The sequence below is a fragment of the Podarcis muralis genome, chromosome 9 (genome assembly GCF_964188315.1).
Source record: "Podarcis muralis chromosome 9, rPodMur119.hap1.1, whole genome shotgun sequence".
NCBI lineage: Eukaryota > Metazoa > Chordata > Lepidosauria > Squamata > Lacertidae > Podarcis > Podarcis muralis.
The window spans coordinates 9759846-9781448 of record NC_135663.1 but is presented as its reverse complement, the minus strand read 5'-3'; the positions used below and the strand labels follow the sequence as shown (position 1 = coordinate 9781448).

Sequence of the window (21603 nt, the reverse complement as noted above, 5' to 3'; positions counted from 1 at the left end):
AGCCCCCATCAGGCCTAGCCAGCTTACATTGAGTGCATAACTTTGGCAAAGGCTAGCTTACTGGTTCCAGTTGGCGAAGGCTGGTTTCAGGCTTCCAGAAGCATTAGGATAATTGCATCAGTGCTCAGCTGTCTCATACACACAGCTTCTCTCCATTTTCCCACCGTAATAATTCCTGAGCCCAGCTGTCATGAAGCCAGCTAGTTTCAGGTGCCACAGCTCCCAGGTACTAACTGAATTGCTGTGACATCCCTGGAAGCATGACTACCTCTTGACCACTTTGATCTTTAGGATCGGCTGCACCGTCACACACGGTGACTCAGAGATTTTGCACTGTTAATTAAGAGGCAGTGGTCCATTTATTTATTAATAGAGGGCAGTCTTTGTGCACTTAACATATTTGTAAGTCTGCCTTCATTGACTTCAAGAGAAAACGTGGCACCATCACTTGGCTTTTCTAATTCAGTCATTAGGGTTTATTGGCCATCCTTGCCTGTTCTTCTATGTCTTTGGTCTTGATGGCTCATCCTCATAGTGGTGGATTGGCTTCCTGCTCAGACTTGTTGCCAGCTAGGGCTCCCATGCTTTTCATGAAACGAGTGCAAAATGTCTCATGTGATTTGTGCCTTCTGTGGTTAAATTATGGTCATCAAAACCTATAAGGACCTATGAATTGAGGTGTAGCTTTGGGCCGATCCACAAACACACCCGCCTTATACTGCAGAGATGGAATCTGGAGCCCAACCCCATTCTGTTTCCTGAGTTTAGTAGACTACTTTTGGAGCTGTGATGAAGACCCTTCTGGAAGGCATATTACTTCTGTCAAATTAGCAGCTTTGGCACTTGATGACCATGAGCTGCTTGGAGGAGCAGAAGGATGATGAGGATAAGCAAGAAAATAAAAAAGAAATGCCTATTGGCCTAAAAGTTCTGCAGTATCATTCAAACAACCTTCGCAAAATGGACAGCAGCAAAGTGCGCTGAAGTGCATTGCACGGTTATTTCCTTAACTGCCAGCAGGTGGAGCTGTTGCCGAACTTGATGCTGCAGTTAAAAAAGCAATAGCAAGTTGGTAAGGAATCCCTGAAGTGCCAGAGCTGGGCTGGTACGCCCTGAATAAATCTGTGGGGAATGGCAAGAGAGAGCGAGAGAGCGCACGGGCGAGATGGAAGCATTCTAAGAAATTTTGTGCACGTTTCTTCCACAGTCCGACTGCCCCTACTCAGAAAAAGTCCCAAGTATTAAAATTCCAATGGACATCATGGAACAGGAACCTTTCCTAAGTGATAGCAAACCTTCCGACAGTGAGTAGAACTAACACCTTGCATGCCTGCTTCAGTCTCAGTTGCACCTCCAAAAAGCAGCTATATAGCGATATATAGATATAGGTTTATATATCTATATATACTTACAATATTGATTTTTTTTAAAGAAAAAAAAAACCCTTGTTCCGTAGATGTTTTCTTTTCCCCTCTTATATCTACATGTTGTTTCTTTAAACCAGTCTTTTCTTACACAGCATGTAATATATATATATATATTTGGTTGGCTTTTAAAAATATCTCTTTCTTGTAAGTTCGTTGGTTTTGGGTTTTTTGCTTTTTTTCTTTCTTCCCTCCTTTTGTGGCTCCACTTTTTTTAATTTGCTTTTATCCAGCTGCTAACAGATCCGTCACTAGCTCTCTCTTTCTCTCTTTCTAACCCTCCAAATCAATCCAGCCCATTTATGGCATGGTATATTTCTGACCCCGCACGGTGGATGTGTGTGCACTTTCTAACGCTCTTCGGTGATTTCCTTTAGCTCTCCCTCCCTGCTGGCTAATCTTCTGGGTTTGCAGCCTTATAGAAGCACCACCACCACTGTCTCGCGCTGTTTGTTTCCTTAGGATCCACTCACCTGCCAAAAATCAGAACTTAAGCATATAATATTTGTCCACTGTGTCGTTGTTGTTTTTGAAAAAGAGGTCATCCTGTGAATCATGTAGCAACTATTAACACGCTTGTCTTCCTTTAGGTGGCTTGGGTGATATTCACTTTCTTCTTCAATTTGTGCTAAAACGTGATTGCCTTTTTCATTTCAAAATGAGAACAAAACACTGCAGCCCCACCTCTGCTTACTCCCTTGCCTATCTTCTGTTTGTTGCTTTATTGATTGCATATGGGGCAGGTCTTGTATGGTTCGGTGTGCATTTTGCTGAATAGGAGGAATCGTGCAAAACTCGCAGGTGGATATTTTGCGAATTGGTGGGAGAAGAATGCATGGCTTAGCTCTCTGCAGATATAAACCAAGCGGCAAATATCCTAGAGGGGTGAAATATCAGTGTAGACTCAATCAGAATCTACCTGCCCTCATGGTGCCATTGCAACATGCGGAGCAAGAGAACCAGACTTGCAGACTGCCAATTTTGGGTAGGGGAAGATGGTGGAAAGAGATGGGCTTGTTAGACATGCTAATTTAATGGAATGATGCTGGCTGGGTGGGTAGACAGGAAGACGGTAAGTGCCAAAAGCTTCAGATGCAGGAGAGATGGAATAAGTTAGGTGCAGCGCTGGTGAGCGGGTTGCTTGGTTCAGGGTTAACTATGGTGGCAGCAGAACAGTCAGATGGGACCACAAATGTCTATTAAAAAGTTGCTACATCTTGAATACAAAACTGCCATCTTGCTGTCTGGACCGAAGTTGTCGCAGTCCTCCCCATCCCAAGAAAATGGAGCTTTCCATTTCCCTCTTGAGGCTGGACGGGGATAGAGATGGGGAAGCTGTGGCGCTCCAGTGGATGTTGCATTCTCAGCACCCATCAATCCCCAAGCAGGGTGGCCCTTGGGCAGAGACGATGGGAACTGGAGCCCAAGAGGGTTGCCATACATCCGGAATTTCCCAGACATGTCCGGGATTTCCACAGCGAAATTAGCGTCCCGGGAGGAATTTCGAAAAATCATTAAAGTGTCCGGGTTTTTGCCAACAGAACAAGTAAGCGTCTGTTTGACCAAACAACTTTTTGGGTGATTCTACCCCCTAAAAAACAACAACACCTTTTGTGTCCAGACCTTTTACTTATTGAAATATGGCAGCCCTAGAGTCCAACAAAAAGGGACATGGGTGGCGCTGTGGGTAAAACCTCAGTGCCTAGGACTTGCCGATCGCATGGTCGGCGGTTCGAATCCCTGCGGTGGGGTGCGCTCCCGTCGTTCGGTCCCAGCGCCTGCCAACCTAGCAGTTCGAAAGCACCCCTAAGTGCAAGTAGATAAATAGGGACCACTTACCAGCGGGAAGGTAAATGGCGTTCCATGTGCTGTGCTGGCTCGCCAGATGCAGCTTGTCACGCTGGCCACGTGACCCGGAAGTGTCTGCGGACAGTGCTGGCTCCCGGCCTATAGAGTGAGATGAGCGCACAACCCTAGAGTCTGGCAAGACTGGCCCGTACGGGCAGGGGTACCTTTACCTAGAGTCCAACAACATTTGAAGATCTGCAGCTTGAACACAAAAATATCCCGTCCTGTTTAACGCCTCATGAAACCACTGAGTGGCGTCATCTAGACTTTTGCAGTATGTTGTCTGCAGTATGTTGATGGCACACAGCTCTGCTTCTTCTTTGCACTTGGAGGTGTGGCACTCGATTTCCTGGGCCGCCATCTTCCCTTAGTAATGGGCAACTTTGTACTGGGCTCAAGATATAGCAACTTTATTTTAGCTGCTTTGAGTTTATTCATAAATAAAAGAGGGGTAGAGATTTCTAAAATCAACCAGTCGATAAGCATTATTATTTTATTTTTCCAAAAAAACAACAGGAGAAAAATCACCAACATTCCTTGAACGCCATACATCATGCTGATAAAATTCCTTTCCTGCACTCCCACACAATGCCAAGGTGAGGATCTATGTGGATGTACGACCTGCATGCAAACTATTTGTAATTCATTGGTATGGTGGGTTGAAACTCCAGTACAGAAGTTCCACTGCAAATGAAATAAAGCTTTGACAGCAATCTAAATGTGCCGGGATCAAGCCCTTACGCAGAATCAGCAAAAGCGAATGATTCGGTGAAGCTTGTCACTTTCTCAAAATGCCACCAAAACATCGATCCCCTCCAGGCGAAATAAGTCACCTACATAAAAAGTTAAAGCTCTTTTATAGAGCTGGCATTCGTCTAACTCAGGATGAACCAGGCTGTGATGCATGGGAGAAGCTTAAGAACAAGCAATCGTGTAGCAGACGGTGTCCTTTTGAGCGGGGTGGGTGGGACAGAAATGACAACCAGAAAAGAAGGCATGATGCAATAGGGGCAAATGTCAGGTTCTGCATTTAGGCAGGAAGAACCAGCTGCCCAAATATAAGATGGGGGGGGGGGGAGGACACCTGGATTGCCAGTAGTACATGTGAAAAGGATCTAAGGATCTTAGTAGACCACAAGCTAAACACGAGTCAACAGTGTAATGCTTTGTCACGAGGACTTATGGGAATTTGCAGCCCGGCAACTTCTGGGGGTCACGAGGTAAACTCATCTTTGAATTACAAGATGTCAGCACCTCCCAGCAAGTCTAAGTATGGTTTTCTGCTGTAGAGTATAAATGACCAGGTATCAGGGCTCTCTGGAAGGTACCCACTTCAGGAAATCCGCTTTATGAACTATACCACACTTGCCTTCTCCTTGGGATGTATCTAGAAAGGCATTCTGGGCCAAGGCTTCTAGAATTGCTCCATGCCAGTGTGTTTATTCCTGCATGTATCACGAAAGAAATACTTCCCACCCAGTTGAAACATACCTCCCAAAGTTAGGGAACATCTCTGGGCCTTCTCTTTAAACCCTGGCCCATGTTCCAGCGCACTGTGCAAGTCCTACATGGCATAAGCGATGCGTAGCACCTTTGCTGTGTTTTCAAACGTTCAAAGGAACGTTATTATCCCATATCTACAGGGACTCTACCGGCAGAATGGGGTAATTGCAACCAACTCTGTTGCTGTCTTCATATTGCTGTTGGGTAGTTTTCATATTATTGCACCCACATAAAAGATAGGGGTGGTTAGAATGAGCAAGGGAGGGGGGATTCATCTGAGTGTATAAATTCTGCCTTGATGATTTTGGTTTTCTTTCTCATCTCTCTCTCCAGCCCTCCACGAACTCCAATGAAAGTTGTGCCTCAAATTAGAATAGAGCTTGATCCTGAAGACAGTTATTTCTGGAGGAGCAAGGGAACAGAAACTACGTTGTAATGTGTTCGTTAATCTTCAGCTGAAACCGGCTTTTTACCTTTTCTTCTTCCTCCTCCTCCTCCTCCTTTTACTACTAGCCAAATATCCAAAATGCTCTCTGCCTAGGTGAAACCAAGGCAGATTCTTCTCTCGAAAGCATTTAGGTGTTTCCCCCCTCCTCCTTACCTCTGTTTATTTTCCCCCACTCGCTCCTTTCTTTAATTCTGACCAAGACAGTTTTCTTTCTTGGTTTTGCCTTTTCAGTCACACACAATACGTCGTACGCCCTCCTCTTGAGCTTTTCAGCAGAGGGGCGGAAGTATTAAGGATATATTATCACAGCTTTGTGAAACGTCAGCAGAACTGACTGGGGTTTTTTTTTAGTTGTGAATCAGTGTTTTTCTTCTGTTTTGGCCTCTGCCCCATGTCTTTTTCCTCTTTATCAGAACAAAACTGACCTCTGGTCTAATTCACCACCCTTTCTCATTAGTCCTCTGCTCCGATAAATGCTGCTAACCGTAACATGTTCTTAACATCACCCGTGCTTCAATAGTCTCAAGCAAAGGAATCAAAAATGGTACATGCCTTTCCCCCATCACTGTTGTGAGTGTGTGGACCCTACCCTGTGCAACTTCTATTCAGTCCCAATTTAATGGATTCTTAACCTGGATTCGGCTGCGTTGACAAGTGTTATTTTCTTTTCTTTCTTTTTCCCCCTTCATTGTTTTTGTTTTAAATTATGGGGGCCTAACCTGCGACTTATATTTTTTTTGTCAATTTTTTAACTGGTTTTTTTTTTAAAGAATTACTGTAAAAAAAAAATATGAATTTTTTTCCTGCAGCAGGAAACATAATAGTTTTCAGTAGCTCTACCTCTTATTTCTAGATGTCGGACTTTCTCTTTAAAAAAAAAAAAGGAAAAGAAGATTAATAATAATAATAATAATTGTATAGTATGTTATATAATGTGATTTTTACAAAAAGAAGGAAAAAAAAGAAAAAAAACAGAAACAAAACCACAATCTCAAGGGTATATGGCATAGAACTGAAATCAGATAATATTAATACCTTTCATTGGAACCTTTCTTTCTTTCTTTCTTTCTTTCTTTCTTTCTTTCTTTCTTTCTTTCTTTCTTTCTTTCTTTCTTTCTTTCTTTCCTTCCTTCCTTCCTTAACAACCTGATCACCCAGCGGTTGAGCTTGGACATGAAGCTGAGCTACGGCTAAGCAAATTAGCAAATTAGTTTGTGCATGAAGCTCAAGCTCTCCTGTTTTCTTCCTCCCTGCCTCTCGCCACAGCATAGCTGGCTTTGTGTTACACCCAAATCGGGACTTGCGGTTTGTTTCCTCTCCAAACCGAACACAATCTAAAAGCCAAGGTTTGTTGTTGGTCTCCCAGTTTGGGAGGACCACAAACCACAAGTGCTGATTTAGATTATAATACCAAGCTAGCTGCTCCATGTTTTGTTCTCCTGCTGGATGAAGGGAGAAACCCGTATGCAAGAGGCTAATTTGCTTAACCATAGTTAGTAGCTTAGCGTCAACACCGAGTTGCAGCCAATGAAGGAATCGGGGCCCAAGTTTAAACGTCATGTGATTTTTTTGGTGGTTCTGTTGAACGCAGCCAGCACAGTCGGCCCACTCTGCTGCCACACGGGCGCCATTCATCTCATGGAGACCTCTGCGCAAACGCCGTAAGTGTGAACGAGGAGTGCGCAGCGGAAACAATTTGCAAACTCCCTTCCAACGGGGAATGAGTAAGGTCAAATGAGCAGATGCAGACTATAGTCATGTGTTGAGTCCCTGTCCAGAATTGTTAGTGTTCTTTCATGTATACACACTTGTTGGCACGTACGTGTGTGTGTGTGTGTGTGTGTGTGTGTGTGTGTCCGCATAGGCAGTGCTTTTTTCCTTAAAAAAAAAAAACTGTTTAGGGGTACTCTCATTTTGACTCGAGAAAATCACCATTTTATAGTTCAAACTGGGGGAAATAAATGCAGTAAATGGACAAAAGTACAAAGATTCACAAAATGTTTAGGGGTGTGTGTACCCCCCGAAAAAAAGCACTGCACACAGGTGTAAACAAAGTGGTGTGGAACTGATGGGTGGGGAGGCACTTCTATTGCCTTAATTACCAGCCTCATTCCTGCCTACCCAAACCTTCTGTAGAGTGGATTTAAAGTCCTCCAGGCAAGGGAGATATCGAGGCTTAGAACCACACTAAGTTACTTTTCACCCTGTATCAATCTATATAGAGTAAAATCTCATTATGTGTCTCTTTGGGGGGACTATGCTACTTCATACTGCATGTGCAGGGAACGACTTGTTTGTAGTTCCCCCGCAAAAAACTCACTGCACAGAGAGCATGTTCTGGAGAATGGTTTTAGGCTACCCTTCTCGCTGATGTGCTAGGGCAGCGGTTCTCAACCTGTGCGTCCCCAGATATTGTTGGACTACAACTCCCATCATCCCTGACCACTGGTCATGCTGGGTAGGAATGATGGGAGTTGTAGTCCAACAACATCTGGGGACACACAGGTTTGTTTGTTTTTTATTATAAATTGTTCAGAGAATATTTCCTTCGAGAGAAAATCTGAAACATGATCTCCACCACCTGTAGCCTGAGAAAATGTGCCCCACACGATTCTGCTGTGCATATAGATTGGCTCCAAATCCAACTAGGCCAGGGGTCTGCAACCTTTAAGACAAAAAGAGCCACTTGGACCCGTTTCCGAAGAAAAAAACAACTGGGAGCCGCAAAACCGGGAAGGTGACATCGGGACAGTGCATGACTAACGCATGCACCGCCCCCATGCGACGTCACAGCCAGTACAGCGCCTGCCACTGTGGGGAGTGTCGGGGCACACAATGCACCTCCTCCCCTCGCTAGTATCCGCCCCGGAGCCACGGCAAAGGTGTAAAAGAGCCACATGCGGCTCCGGAGCCGCGGGTTGCAGACCCCTGAACTAGGCCCAGCTGCGCAGCGGATGAGATGTAGAGGTATAAAAATAGGATGGGCATTATATGCAGTGGCTGTTAAAAGCCATAATTAGAAACTGGCTGTAGCCACTCCAGTGACTCTCAGAATGCTCTTTAGCCAGGCTACTCTTGCAAGGGAGGGCTAAGGACACTGGGCATCATCCATGCAATCCCTGAGCAGCAGCTTGGGTGCGCACCCAGGACATCTCCCTTTTTTCTCAAACAGCAGCTCCTTGCACTGCATTTGGGTCAAGACTTTAAGGCTCCCCAGAGTTTTGTAGGCAGTTTGGGAGCATGCGAGAGCTGGCATCCCCATTGCGCATAGATTTCTGACCGCACCGCACTTCTGGGTTAGGACCAGTGCGCTGTGTATGGGTCTGTATCTACTGGCCCTCTCAGACAAGAGTAGTTTTGCTCCAGCAGCCAAGTACCTCACTTCTGTGCTTGTCCAAACCACCACTTCATTGGAGACTCCTGTTGTCACAGGTATCGAACAGCGCAGTGTGCCTTGGATTCTCCACTGATCTGGCAGTGTAGAGAGCATGGAAGCGAGTTTCTTTTCTGCAGGAGTAAAATCCTACTCATGGGAGCAGAGACCCATGCAACCTCCCTGGTTTTAGCTGGGAGTGATTCTATATGTGCACCAAGGCGCAAAGCACAAAAGGAAGCCGAGAACCTTGAAACCAACAGTGATGTTTTTGAGATGTCATGTGACACACACACACACATGCCCATTTCCCCATTGGTATGTTCCTAGTGGTCATTGTCTCCTGGCAAGGGTCTTCTACTCCTCAACTTGTACTTGAATTTACTGTGGTAACTTCTGACTATAGAAAATGGCATTGGAATTGAGGGGGAGACAATTCTGTTTTCAGTTGCTTGTACCACTTAAAGTGGGGGGGGGGGCAGAGGAGGAGGAGGAAGGAACAAGGGTTGGAGATATTGCATTTCATGCACTCCTGGCCTTCATCGTGCCTGGCGGCACCATCTATTTATTTATTTTGCAGTTTCCAGCCCTAAGGGTCTATTTACACTACAGCTGCAAATTGTTCTTTTTGCCAGTCTAACTGGCATGGCTTCCCTCTGAAAACGAGCACTGGGAATTGTTGTTTGGTGAAGGTGCAGAGAAGTCTCCGTTCTGGGTTTCCGTTCCACATGGCCTCTCACCACAGAAATCCCCTTAGATGAAGGAATGGCTGTAAAACCAGAGTGTGTAGTGTAAAGTTACCCTCTAAATATTTCAGCTATAGGAAATGAGCACTTTTTGTGTAGCATTTGGTTTCTGTGCAGGAGCCTTTTGGTTCCTGCGTGTTGTGAGAGTAAGGCCTGGCTCACACATAATACTAAGCCATGGTTTAATTAAGCTGCTGTTTGCTCAACCAACGATGCGTTAACCTTGACTTTCACAGATGATCAGACCATGGCTTGTTCCTCCAAAGCTACTTTACAGTTGCTCTTGCCTCATGTCTGTGTTATTTGTTGGAGCACCGAAACAAACCATGGTTCAGGAAAGGTGCTGGCTTCACATATAACACCAAGCCATGCCAAGGTTTATAAACCAGGAACAAGCCATGGCTTCAAGGTGTGGTTTTGGGCAGAAAGCTGGTCACAGTGAAGCTGCTGGACAGGGTTCACACATGACGCTAAACCATGGTTTGCTAAACCATGGCTCATTGTTACGTGCCAGCCAGACCCAGTTGTCTCACTGGTTGTCAAAGTTACAGCTCCCTTCTGTTTAAGACCATGGGAGCTATTGGGAACCTGGAAGAACAAAGTTTCACATATAAATGGGATACAGAAGAATAGAGAGATGGCTGTAGCAACACATTCTTGTGTGTGGTGCCATAGAGCTCTGAGGTTACTGCACCATAAATCTCATCCCATCACCGGACTGATGCCAGTTGAGAGAAGGAATAGAGAGTGACTGAGTGAAGCATACTTTCAGGATGCACAAAACCATTCTGATTCTACCAGAAGTAAACTGCTCTGCAGCTTGGAAGCTTGCTATTCTCTCCTATAGTACTGTACACAATTCATGCTGCTTTTTAAAGGACACTTCATAAGGAGTAAGCCCCATTGAACGCAGCGACACTTATTATACGATTGTACAAGTAAAAGGTAAATGTTCAGAATAGCTTTGAAACCTGTAGATCTTTGGAGCGCAGTCCACAGAAGTTATATTACTTTTGCCACCAACTTGAGTGTGGAACCCCTAGAGATTTAGTGTCATTCTTTCAGACTTTGACATCACATTTCTACGTCTTGGTTATAACGTTGTGGCTACAAACCTTTTATTTATCCCCACACTTCAAACTCCACAGAAGGGCTAATTGTGGAGCCTTTTGGACAGTCGTACTAAATTAAATTAAATTGTAGAAGGAACCAGCCCTACTCTTTCTTCAACTGCTGCTCTTGGGGTACACACTGCACCCAGTGACTGATAAGGTTCCCATCCCAGGCACTAAGTCCATGCGTACATTGCATGAAGCATCTAAGGAAACATGGGAGCCAGGATGTCACCCTCAAAAGGTGGAGTACATCCTGTCACAGTCCAAATGGTCACTCCTACTCTGAAACCGAACTTTTTCGGTCACTCATTGCTGTTGCGCAAAGGTACGCGTCTTTCACCACAGAGGTAGCAGGGATAGAGGAGTGCCACTCTGTGCGCATTAAGACTCCTGGCCCTGTGGCAGTGGCTTGTAGTTTAAAATGGGGCGCTCAGGCTATGAATGTGTGGTTCTAGTCTTTTTCTAGATCTTTAAGAGCCACCAGGAGCGGCAAGAGCCGAGAAGGCAAAAGGGAAGGAGGAAAGGTGGCTTTGATCGGGCCAGTCAGAGAGGCATGATTGGCCTCACTGAGGACTACAGCCTTAGGAAGGCGTGCTGCTTACACCAACTTCACAGCCAAACTCTGCAAAGAGATTTTTTTCTTTTTTGCTCAGGGCTAATGTTGAGTGAAACTTTTAAAGAGCCAGAGATAACTTTGTCCCAGACATAGAATGTGAACGTACTGACCACTCATGTCTGTCTGTCTGTCCTTTTCTGTCTCATTTCTGCAGTTCCTCCCCGATAAAATACATGCATTCACATTATTTCTCGGAATCAAGATGCACTTTCAGATACTTTTTTGTTGTTATTTGTTGTTGTTATTATTATTTGTTCGTTGTAAAACTCTTATTATAAAAAGTCTGTACTTGCTTTGGAGGAATGACTTATTAAAAACGAAAACACAGCCACTTTATTTTGAAATGAAGTAGATCAACACAGTGGAACAAACAGGAATTTTTCAAGAGAGAGAGAAGAAAACATTTCAAATTGTTGAATGATTCCCCCCACCCCCCCGGAATATGAAAAGTAAAACCATGAGATTCCTTATTATAAAATTATAGGATTTTACAGTTTTATGAGGCTTTCTATTGTGACTTTTATGGAATCAAGAAATGAAGAAGATGAGATATTTTAGCATTTATATTTTTCAAAATTAAATGTATACTGAAAATAAAGTAACTTTATGCATTTATCTGTGTCGTCCCAACTTTTTTTATTTGCTTGCATGCCTTCTAACATAACGCATGGATTGGTTTTTGCCCTGTCTGTAACCTGTTGTGCAAAGTTGTCTTCTGTATGGGCAAACCAGGAATCGAAAAGATCAGACGATCTCCAACTAAGTCATAATCAGAGTAGACCTGTTGATATCACTGAATGCCACTCGCCAAACCCAAGGATTCACTGTGCTCCCTGCAAGACTCTGTTGCTTCATTTCACATTTGAGAGAAGTTCCTAGCATTCACAGTTGGGGGAATGTTTTCTGGCAGTGCCTGGCTGCTAGGTTTACACTCTCAGCAGTGGAGGAGAACAAGAAACCCACAGCAGAATCCAATAATCCACCAGGCATTGCTGGAGGAAAGGTGAATGAGTGAGCTAGCGAGCAGTAGCGGCACTGAAAGGGGCTATACCCACTGCCATACAGCTGCTGCAAGCACTCTGAGGCTTCTCATCCACAGCCTCCTGTGAGAACCAGTGAAGGCTGGCCATTACTTCCAGCCAGTACAGGGGGTGGCAGCCTCTTCCCCCTCCGTCTTGGCGTTACCCGTAGAGACTCAGAAGAAAGGAGGATGGGGACAAGACTAGAATTAGTTGGCTATGGCTTCATCAGTTGTTGATCTCCTTGACTTTTGCCACAACCTGATAGGTACAAGACACTGCTGGTTAGAATTGGGGCAATCTTTATGCACTGGAAGGGACGCAGGTGGTGCTGTGGGTTAAACCACAGAGCTTAGGGCTTGCCGATCAGAAGGTCGGTGGTTTGAATCCCTGCGACAGGGTGAGCTCCCGTTGCTCGGTCCCTGCTCCTGCCAACCTAGCAGTTCGAAAGCACATTAAAGTGCAAGTAGATAAATAGGTACCGCTCCGGCGGGAAGGTAAATGCTGTTTCTGTGCGCTGCTCTGGTTCGCCAGAAGCAGCTTAGTCATGCTGGCCACATGACCCGGAAGCTGTACACGAGCTCCCTCGGCCAGTAAAGCGAGATGAGCGCCGCAGCCCCAGAGTCTGTCACGACTGGACCTAATGGTCAGGGGTCCTTTTACCTTTACCTTTAATACCCTGGAAAGTTTTGCATGCACCCCAAAATAGAGGGAGATGTTAGCCCATGTTGCCTTATTTCATCAGGATTCCTTGTGTGAATTAAGCAAATTCATCCCACGGATGGCCAGTGCACCTCTCTTTGTCTTCTTGCAGACGGACAGCTTCAACCTCCCCTTGGGTTTTGCCGCCTTTGCCACCCTTGTAGATTCTCCTCAGTCGAAACAGTTCTACTTGTCAAAAATCCCTCCATTTCCATTGCCTGGATTGGGCCGAGCCTTGCAGCTGAGGCCCTACCAGTGCTGAGTAGAGAGGAATGATTACTACTTGGGATAATATTCGTTGTTTTTGGAAGCCTCTGCCAGAAAACATGTTATAATCACAACAGGTGCTGGAACCCTAGTCCCTCCCTTGGTCAGTGTTGCTGGCTACTTGCCCACCCAAATGGGGGCCCGGCAGACCTCTGAGCCTTCCCTGGAGTTGACAGCTGTGCTGTTGTTCTGGATGTATAAATCAGAGCCAAAGACCTGGCTTTTGATATTCCTTAAAACAGTACGGCAAGCAACGTGAGGTGTCTTTGTTGTAGCAGCTTCTTGTTGGAAACACACAGGTGCTCAATGCTTAAAATCTGGCGAGACAACACTGTGGTGTCACACCCAACAGGAGGAGAGAGAGGCTTTTGCTGGCTGGCTTGCTGCTTTTCTGAATTGGGAAACATCCACTTGTGGTGGTTTGGGGGTACACTGAGCTCCAAAAATTAGGAATGGCTAAGTAGACTAGGGATGCGGGTGGCGCTGTGGGTTAAACCACAGAGCCTAGGACTTGCCAATCAGAAGGTCAGCGGTTCGAATCCCCGCAATGGGGTGAGTTCCCGGAACTCGGTCCCTGCTCCTGCCAACCTAGCAGTTCAAAAGCACGTCAAAGTGCAAGTAGATAAATAGGTACCACTCCGGCGGGAAGGTAAATGGTGTTTCCATGTGCTGCTCTGGTTTGCCAGAAGCGGCTTAGTCATGCTGGCCACATGACCCGGAACCCTCAGCCAATAAAGCGAGATGAGCACCGCAACCCCAGAGTCAGTCACGACTGGACCTAATGGTCAGGGGTCCCTTTACCTTTTAAGTAGTAGACTGCTTGCCCTGGAAATGAATCGGATCCTTTGTCCCTGAGGAAGCTGATCAAGCATTGACACTTTTGAGGAAGGGGGATGTGGATGTGCTGCTCAAAGAGACCCAGACCAACCAATTCTAATTTCTGAATGGAAGGGGAGAACCCTTACTTTTTTGGGGGGTGGCATAACATGGTAGCAGGAAGTGGCCCCAACTATGGATCTTTTTAGATGAGAGAGAATCCTCTAGGCATCTCCTTTCCTTGCTCTCATGAAAGAGATCTTTGAAGCACATCCCTGGATATGGGGACACACATATTATGAAATTACTGCCACTGGGGCAAGTACAGGCTAGACATTTTGCACTACAGTATAGTTTAAGCCAGTGCCTTTTTTCTTTAAAAAAATGTTTAGGGGTACTCTCATTTTGACTCAAGGAAATCAACATTTTATAGTTCAAATCGGGGCGGGGGAATGAATACAGTAGATGGACAAAAGTACCAAGAACATACATTAGCTCACATTACACAGCTGACAGCTCACAGTAACTTCCACACTGGCATGAGATTGTGTGCACTAACATCTTCCCAATTCCACACATCCATATTCTACACTGCTTCACACATTAAACGCCCGCTTCCATCTTGGGAAACACCGGGAAAGGAAAGGAAACTGCCATCGGGGGTAGCAACGGAACTGACGATTCACCATGCTAGAGAAGAAACTTTTTAAAAAATTTTTAAAAAAGTTTCTTCTCCCGTTAGATTCACAAAATGTTTAGGGGTAAGCATACCCCTGCATCCTCCCAGAAAAAAGCACTGGTTTAAGCAGAATAAATTAACAATTTGAAAGTAATAGTTGTATTATTAGCTGTCACACATTGCCCATCTTGAAGTATGCCCGACGTATAAAGCTCAGTGTTTATTCAGCTTTAATAAGCAATGAGGATGTTAGTTGTAGCCAAATAGATTTTTCCCTTTCACCCTTCCCCATTTCCAGCTGGCATGGAATGAGCTTGGCGATTCTCCTAGCATTTACCTGCAATAACCATTTCCACTCGGAGGCCCCTGCATTCGCAGCTGACCTTAGCATTAAATGAATCCAGCTCAGAAAGACAAAAGGTGCCCTTTTTTGCTTTTGCAAAAGAGCTGCAGGAAACAACAGGTGCCATTTGGTTGCCAGGATACTTACTAGGCTACACAATAATTCTTTTGTCAGTTGCCCAAGACAATCTGGATGCGAAGAAGTCATGCTCGTGAACATTTTTTTTTGGGGGGGGAGGGGAAATGTCACCCATATGCCCATAGGTCAAGAGGGCTGTTCTGGGGGAAATTAATGGAGTTATTCTATCCAGTTGCTCGCTGCTCAGTTTCATTTATAAACAATGTGAGAGACATCAGCAAGTAATAAACAGTTCACACTTATCAATTACAAGAAAGGATTACTCATCTATAAGCGATAAAAATAGCAGCAAATCACAATACATAAAATACCACAAATCATACAAAATGATGTAAAAGGATAAAATTAAGAAACAAGGACACACAACTTTATATAGATAGGTAGTTGATAGATAGATGATATACAGATATAGATATAGATATATAGATATAGATATAGATATAAAGGTAACGGGACCCCTGACCATTAGTTACGGCGCTCATCTCGCTTTATTGGCCGAGGGAGTCGGCGTACAGCTTCCGGGTCATGTGGCCAGCATGACTAAGCCGCTTCTGGTGAACCAGAGCAGCGTACGGAAATGCCATTTACCTTCCTGCCAAAGTGGTACCTATTTATCTACTTGCACTTTGACCCCGATCTTAGCCCATTTCATCTTTACGATTCCCATTTTTGAGATGGGGTGAGTGGACTTGGATCAAGGACTGTGCCAACTTGACTGCTGACCTAACAGCATGCAAGATTGTATTTATAGAAACCCAAAACCTGTTAACTGCGTCTGAGGCCTCGTGCAGCACAAACAAGGACTGCAAGGGAACCAAATATTTTGATTAGAAGAAAAATATTGCTCTAAACTCAAAAGACAGTCCAGGCCATACCTGGCATGTTACTAAACACACACACACAAAAGGATTAAGTTCTATTTTATTGGAAAAAGAGACTCTGGAGCAAAGTGGATGTCTTGCTCTCATTTTACCGACAGTGAAAGCCACACTGAAATTTAGAGACATATGTGCCCAAAATGTTCAGGTTCAGTGAGCAGTTTGTGTAAAAATGTACAAACGCACACACAAACCCCTCCCTCCCTTTTAAATGAAGCTGATATTTTATTGTGTTGGTGTTTTGATATTTTGTTGGGAGCCGCCCAGGGGGGCTGGGACAACCCAGTCAGATGGGCAACATATAAATAATAAAATTATAGAATCATAGAATCATAGAGTTGGAATAGACCACAAGGGCCATCGAGTCCAACCCCCTGCCAAGCAGGAAACACCATCAGAGCACTCCTGACATATGGTTGTCAAGCCTCTGCTTAAAGACCTCCAAAGAAGGAGACTCCACCACACTCCTTGGCAGCAAATTCCACTGTCAAACAGCTCTTACTGTCAGGAAGTTCTTCCTAATGTTTAGGTGGAATCTTCTTTCTTGTAGTTTGGATCCATTGCTCCGTGTCCGCTTCTCTGGAGCAGCAGAAAACAACCTTTCTCCCTCCTCTATGTGACATCCTTTTATATATTTGAACATGGCTATCATATCACCCCTTAACCTCCTCTTCTCCAGGCTAAACATGCCCAGCTCCCTTAGCCGTTCCTCATAAGGCATCGTTTCCAGGCCTTTGACCATTCTGGTTGCCCTCCTCTGGACATGTTCCAGTTTGTCAGTGTCCTTCTTGAACTGTGGTGCCCAGAACTGGACACAGTACTCCAGGTGAGGTCTGACCAGAGCAGAATACAGTGGCACTATTACTTCCCTTGATCTAGATGCTATACTCCTATTGATACAGCCCAGAATTGCATTGGTTTTTTTAGCTGCCGCGTCACACTGTTGTAAATAATAATATAAATAAAAATTATTATTATCATTAGCTGTGTTTTTGCTGTCCATTGACTTCCCTGGAAGAAGATGGGGAGGAAATTAAGGCTGGCAGTGCTCACTTCTTGGAGGTAGACAGCGGAGATCATCAGCATCCTTAAATAACCTGAGAGTGCCATGTGTGTGCTCCAAAAAAGAGCTAATAAATTGCCAGACTGTGCTTGCTTTAAATATTCATTCATTCATTCATTGAAAAGGGCATAGACCACCTTTCAAAACAATAACATCCCAAAGTGGTTTGCAATGGCTAAAATGCACCAATAACAATCAATATGAGTTTAAACCCGTTGCCTTAGCCTGGATAATACTGAATTTCTCCCACCCCGCCTGCCTTAAGCACCCATGCTCTCTGGGTGTATTTATAGCCTAGTGTTTTATAGAATGGAGGTTTGTAGCCCTGAGATGATAATTTATGGAGGCATTACACTGTCTGAATCCCTTAATCTGTTTAAGTAGGTTTTTCATTATCTAGGGAGGCGATTCCCTCGCAATGCCATTGCGCTGGGAGAGATGAAGCAAAGATGGCTGAGCTATTAGGGTTTCCCTAATGCCAGAGGGTCTATGAGTGTGTATGTTCAGCTATGTGACTGCTGACCAGTGTCCATGTCAAAATCAGGCTGAAAATGACAGGGTTTGGTAGCCCAGGTGTGAAACACCTGGCTGCAAAGATAGGCTTACTATCCTGGGTGTAGTTATGGTGAGGGGGCACGGAAATTAAATTCACATTGCATTTAAAGGCAAACCTACCTACCGGTAATTCACATTTTCTGAAACAACACGAGAACCGAAACACAGCCATCCTTTGAAATTCAAACTTCTCCAAATTTTGCAATGCAGTTCTCCAGTCAAGTAACGCATACAACAATGCATATCATACTAGGGTAAAGTGTGCATATAAATGCATATTATTTATGAAGATAACATGCAGAATTGCATTGCATTAGGAAAAACTGAATTGCAAAAAGGGGTTTATTCGGCAAAATTGCATACAAAGATCTGAGAAATTGACTGACGAATTTTCATGAGGACTCATGTTAATTTAAGAACTTAATTTAAGATTGGAAAAATGAGGAACAGAGTGAAAGTGAAACTGGCTGGTTTGCCCGCTTCTACCTGGGAGTAAGCCACACTGAACGCAGTGAACATTGTACTCCTTGCATGTTATTTCTAGGAAATTGCAGGGGGGGGGGGAATCAGAATTATTAAACTGCAGAGTCTGCGCAGGCGAGTTAGAAAAAGGAGTTGTCAGGAACACAATGTGTTTTCCTTCCATCTCTAAAATAAGTTTTATTGTGTGCCAGCAGGTTCAGAACATAACACAGAGAGACATTTTTACAAGCAAGTTGTACCAGATTCAATTATGCAACTGCATTCATTTTTGAGCCGTAGTGAGTGCTTGCTATTGTCCCAGTAAAAAGTTGAACCTGAATGATGACTTCAAATGGCACCTGCTGAACTGAATTTGCACTCTAGGGGTAATGGGCATAGAAAGAAATTCCACGTGCAGAATGTTGCAGAATAACGCAGCCCTACAGGCTCTACATAATCTTAAACTGCTGGAAGGAGGTCGAGAGATATTTCAGTAGGGGCTACCTGCTACTGAAAGGTATCCTCACAAATACAAGACACAGTGGCTCTGACCCAATAAAAAGGTAAAGGTACCCCTGCCTGTACGGGCCAGTCTTGACAGGCTCTGGGGTTGTGCGCCCATCTCACTCAAGAGGCCGGGGGCCAGCGCTGTCCGGAGACACTTCCGGGTCACGTGGCCAGCGTGACAAAGCTGTATCTGGCTAGCCAGCGCAGCACACGGAACGCCGTTTACCTTCCCGCGAGTAAGCGGTCCCTATTTATCTACTTGCACTTTGACATGCTTTCGAACTGCTAGGTTGGCAGGCGCTGGGACCGAGCAGCGGGAGCGCACCCCGCCACAGGGATTCAAACCGCCGACCTTTCGATTGGCAAGCCCTAGGCGCTGAGGCTTTTACCCACAGCGCCACCCACGTCCCTTTCTGACCCAATACTCATAGCATAAAAACAAGTGGCTCCAGGTGGGAATGTGCCTTGTCCACAAAAGTTCAACCATTATTCTGAATTAGCACCTTGATGCAGAAGCTCATCTGTCTTCTGTAACATCAGAAATTGAGTTCTCCCTAGGGGTCGTACACTCTGAAATGGGAATCTTTCGTTACTAGGGGTGAGGAGCAGGTGCCAGGTCAACAATAACTCACATGGCTTCAGTGAACTCTTGATTCAAAGAAACAAGACAGCTCAGAAGGTCAGCCCTAGAGAGCACAGCAACTCTTCCAGGTAGAACTTGCCTCGGTGAGGCAGTTGTGAGCTCCCTAAGTCTCCTCCTTCCCCAGTTCCTTCCCAAGCAACCTGAGACTTCTTCACTGAGCCTGTCCCTTGCTCTGCCTTCTTCATATCTCTTCTGGTCCTGGGAGACCAGGGGGAAGGGGAGTTGGTTGCAGCAGGAGGGGGAGACTCCCTGGATCCTTCAGCAGCCTGTTTTATCTCTGCCTCTTGACCCCCCTCATCTCCAGCCTCTGCTTCTGCCTCTGAGTCTGGACTGCTCTCTGTCACAGCCTCTTCCTGCTCACAACACCCTGTTGCCTGTTCGGCTTCTGACACCTCCTCCCGGTCTGCTTCTGATCCTCCCTCTGACCACTCATCATCATCCCACCACCAATCCCCTGCCTCTGAGCCTCCTTCCCCTGGGCATAGGCACCATCTCTGGGGGCCAGGGGTTGGGGGGCTGAGGCACCCGCAAATTTTTCACTGTGCGTGCCCAGCCAGGAGACCCAATGTGTCACGCACTGAAGCGGGGCACTCCATTGCTCAATGGAGTGAGCCCTGCTGCTGCGACGTGTGATATCATGGATGTGTATGATGTTACGGACACATTCCAGGCACCCACAATGTTGGGTGGTTCCCCAGCTGGAACCTCCAACCATTCCTCCTCCTCCTCCTCCTCCTCCTCCTCCTTTGGTGATCTCTCATAGCCAAATAAGATTGTCTTCCATGAACACGGTTTTAACAGTGAGTCTGTCAGTGACTATGGATGCCAATTCTGGATCCACACATCCTTCCACAGTGGGGACATAGGATTCTGGGCAGGAGTTGATCCCAGTGAGGGTTTGCCAAGCGTGCCTTCCTCTTAGCATGTTTCTCCCTTTCGTCCTGAGTTCAAGCGTCTTCAAAGTCCATGACACCTTTGGGAAGGCTGTTCTCCAATTGGAGCATTCACAGGCCACTGTTTCCCAGTTGTCGGTTTTTATACTACATTTTTAAAGATTTGCCTTGAGACAGTCTTTAAACCTCTTTTGTTGACCACCAGCATTATACTTTCCATTCTTATGTTCGGAATGGAGTATTTGCTTTGGAAGGCAATAATCAGGCATCTGAAGAACATGACCAGTCCAACCAAGTTGATGTTGAAGAATCATTGCTTCGACACTGGCTTCTTCCAGTACACTGGCATCAGTTCGCCTGTCTTCCCAAGTGATGTGTAAATGTTTTTGGAGACACCGTTGATGGAATCTTTCAAGGAGTTGGAGATGGCGTTTAATGGTGCCTGCCCCTGGGGGTTCCCCAGCTGGGCCTCCAACCACTCCTCTGCATCCAGCCGGTCCATGACACTAGGCCATCTATAATTCCCTGAGCATCTCCTTACCTGAAGATGCTGGGACTGAACTTGGGACCTTCTGCATGCAAAGCAGGTACAGTATTGCAGTGCTGGGTTGTCCATGTGCAGTTCCTGTTCCAGTGAAGAAACTGCATGCACAGCCCTGATTACTGGGTGTGGGTTTGCAGAGGAGCTACATGTTTTCCCGTGCTGCTGTGCATGCAGAAGTTCCCAGGATAACCCCCTAGCTCCTCCAGGTAGGATGGCCAGAATACCCCCTGCCTGAAGCCCTGGATGGCCACAGCTCGTCAGTGTTCATAACGCCATACCACTCAACCACAGGACATCCCAGAAATACAACAGCCAATCTGGGTTCTGATTGGATTCTGGAATATCCTGTCTTTTGCTCCAGTCCTCTGGCACAGATTAGCTGGCTCAAACCAGAACGCCGGCCCAAAAAGCACTCTTTTTTGTCTCGTTCTCATCACCTGTCTCCAGTGAGAGCTCAGGACCAAAAAACCCGGCCGTCCCAATTTTGATCAGCAGGATGCTGGAGGGTATACAATGCTGAGCTAGTTGGGCTGCTTCTTTTGTTCCTGGGTCACCCAGCTGCCTCCCCATCAGGGTATGGTTCTGCTTTGAATTGGGGAATTTGCCCTTCTCTGTTGCTTAAAGGTGACTGGCCAACACCCCGCTGACACTGGTTCAATAAGAGGCCTGCATCTGAATTCTGGAGGTAGCGAGCACAACTGTTGTTCATAAATAAGGCTCAAAAGAATAAAAACAGCCCCTTGCTCTCGGCATCACGTGTCGGGGAGGGAGGGAGGGGGGGTTGATCATGAAAATCTGCTGTTCTTATAAAGCAAAAATGCACAAAACATTTGTATAGTCACCATAAAAGAAAATATTTTCCACTCAAGGAGATGGAAGTTATTCTTTCCCTTCGGGGGAAAAAGAGGAATGTTATCTCCGGGGCATTTTACCTAATGAAAATAAATAAGAATGAGAAAGCCGCAAGAAGTTGAAAGGGCATTTTATTAAATATTAGCAAAACTGATGGGCAGCTAGATGC

General features: G+C 45.5%; 1 protein-coding gene across 5 annotated transcripts in view; it reads left to right on the top strand.

Moving 5' to 3' along the window:
* The window catches only part of SLC4A4 (solute carrier family 4 member 4), a 204226-nt gene extending 192540 nt beyond the window's left edge, over positions 1 to 11686 (top strand). For 3 of the 5 annotated variants that reach the window (XM_077933740.1, XM_077933741.1, XM_077933743.1), the window contains 2 exons: positions 3789 to 3868; positions 5109 to 11686. In XM_077933740.1, the coding sequence (XP_077789866.1) occupies positions 3789 to 3868; positions 5109 to 5211 (183 nt within the window). In that variant the 3' untranslated portion in view covers positions 5212 to 11686. Of the gene's footprint in view, positions 1 to 1207; positions 1305 to 3788; positions 3869 to 5108 lie in introns of all 5 variants that reach the window. The other 2 variants (XM_077933742.1, XM_077933744.1) reach the window with 1 other exon arrangement.
* Positions 11687 to 21603: the final 9917 nt, after the last annotated feature.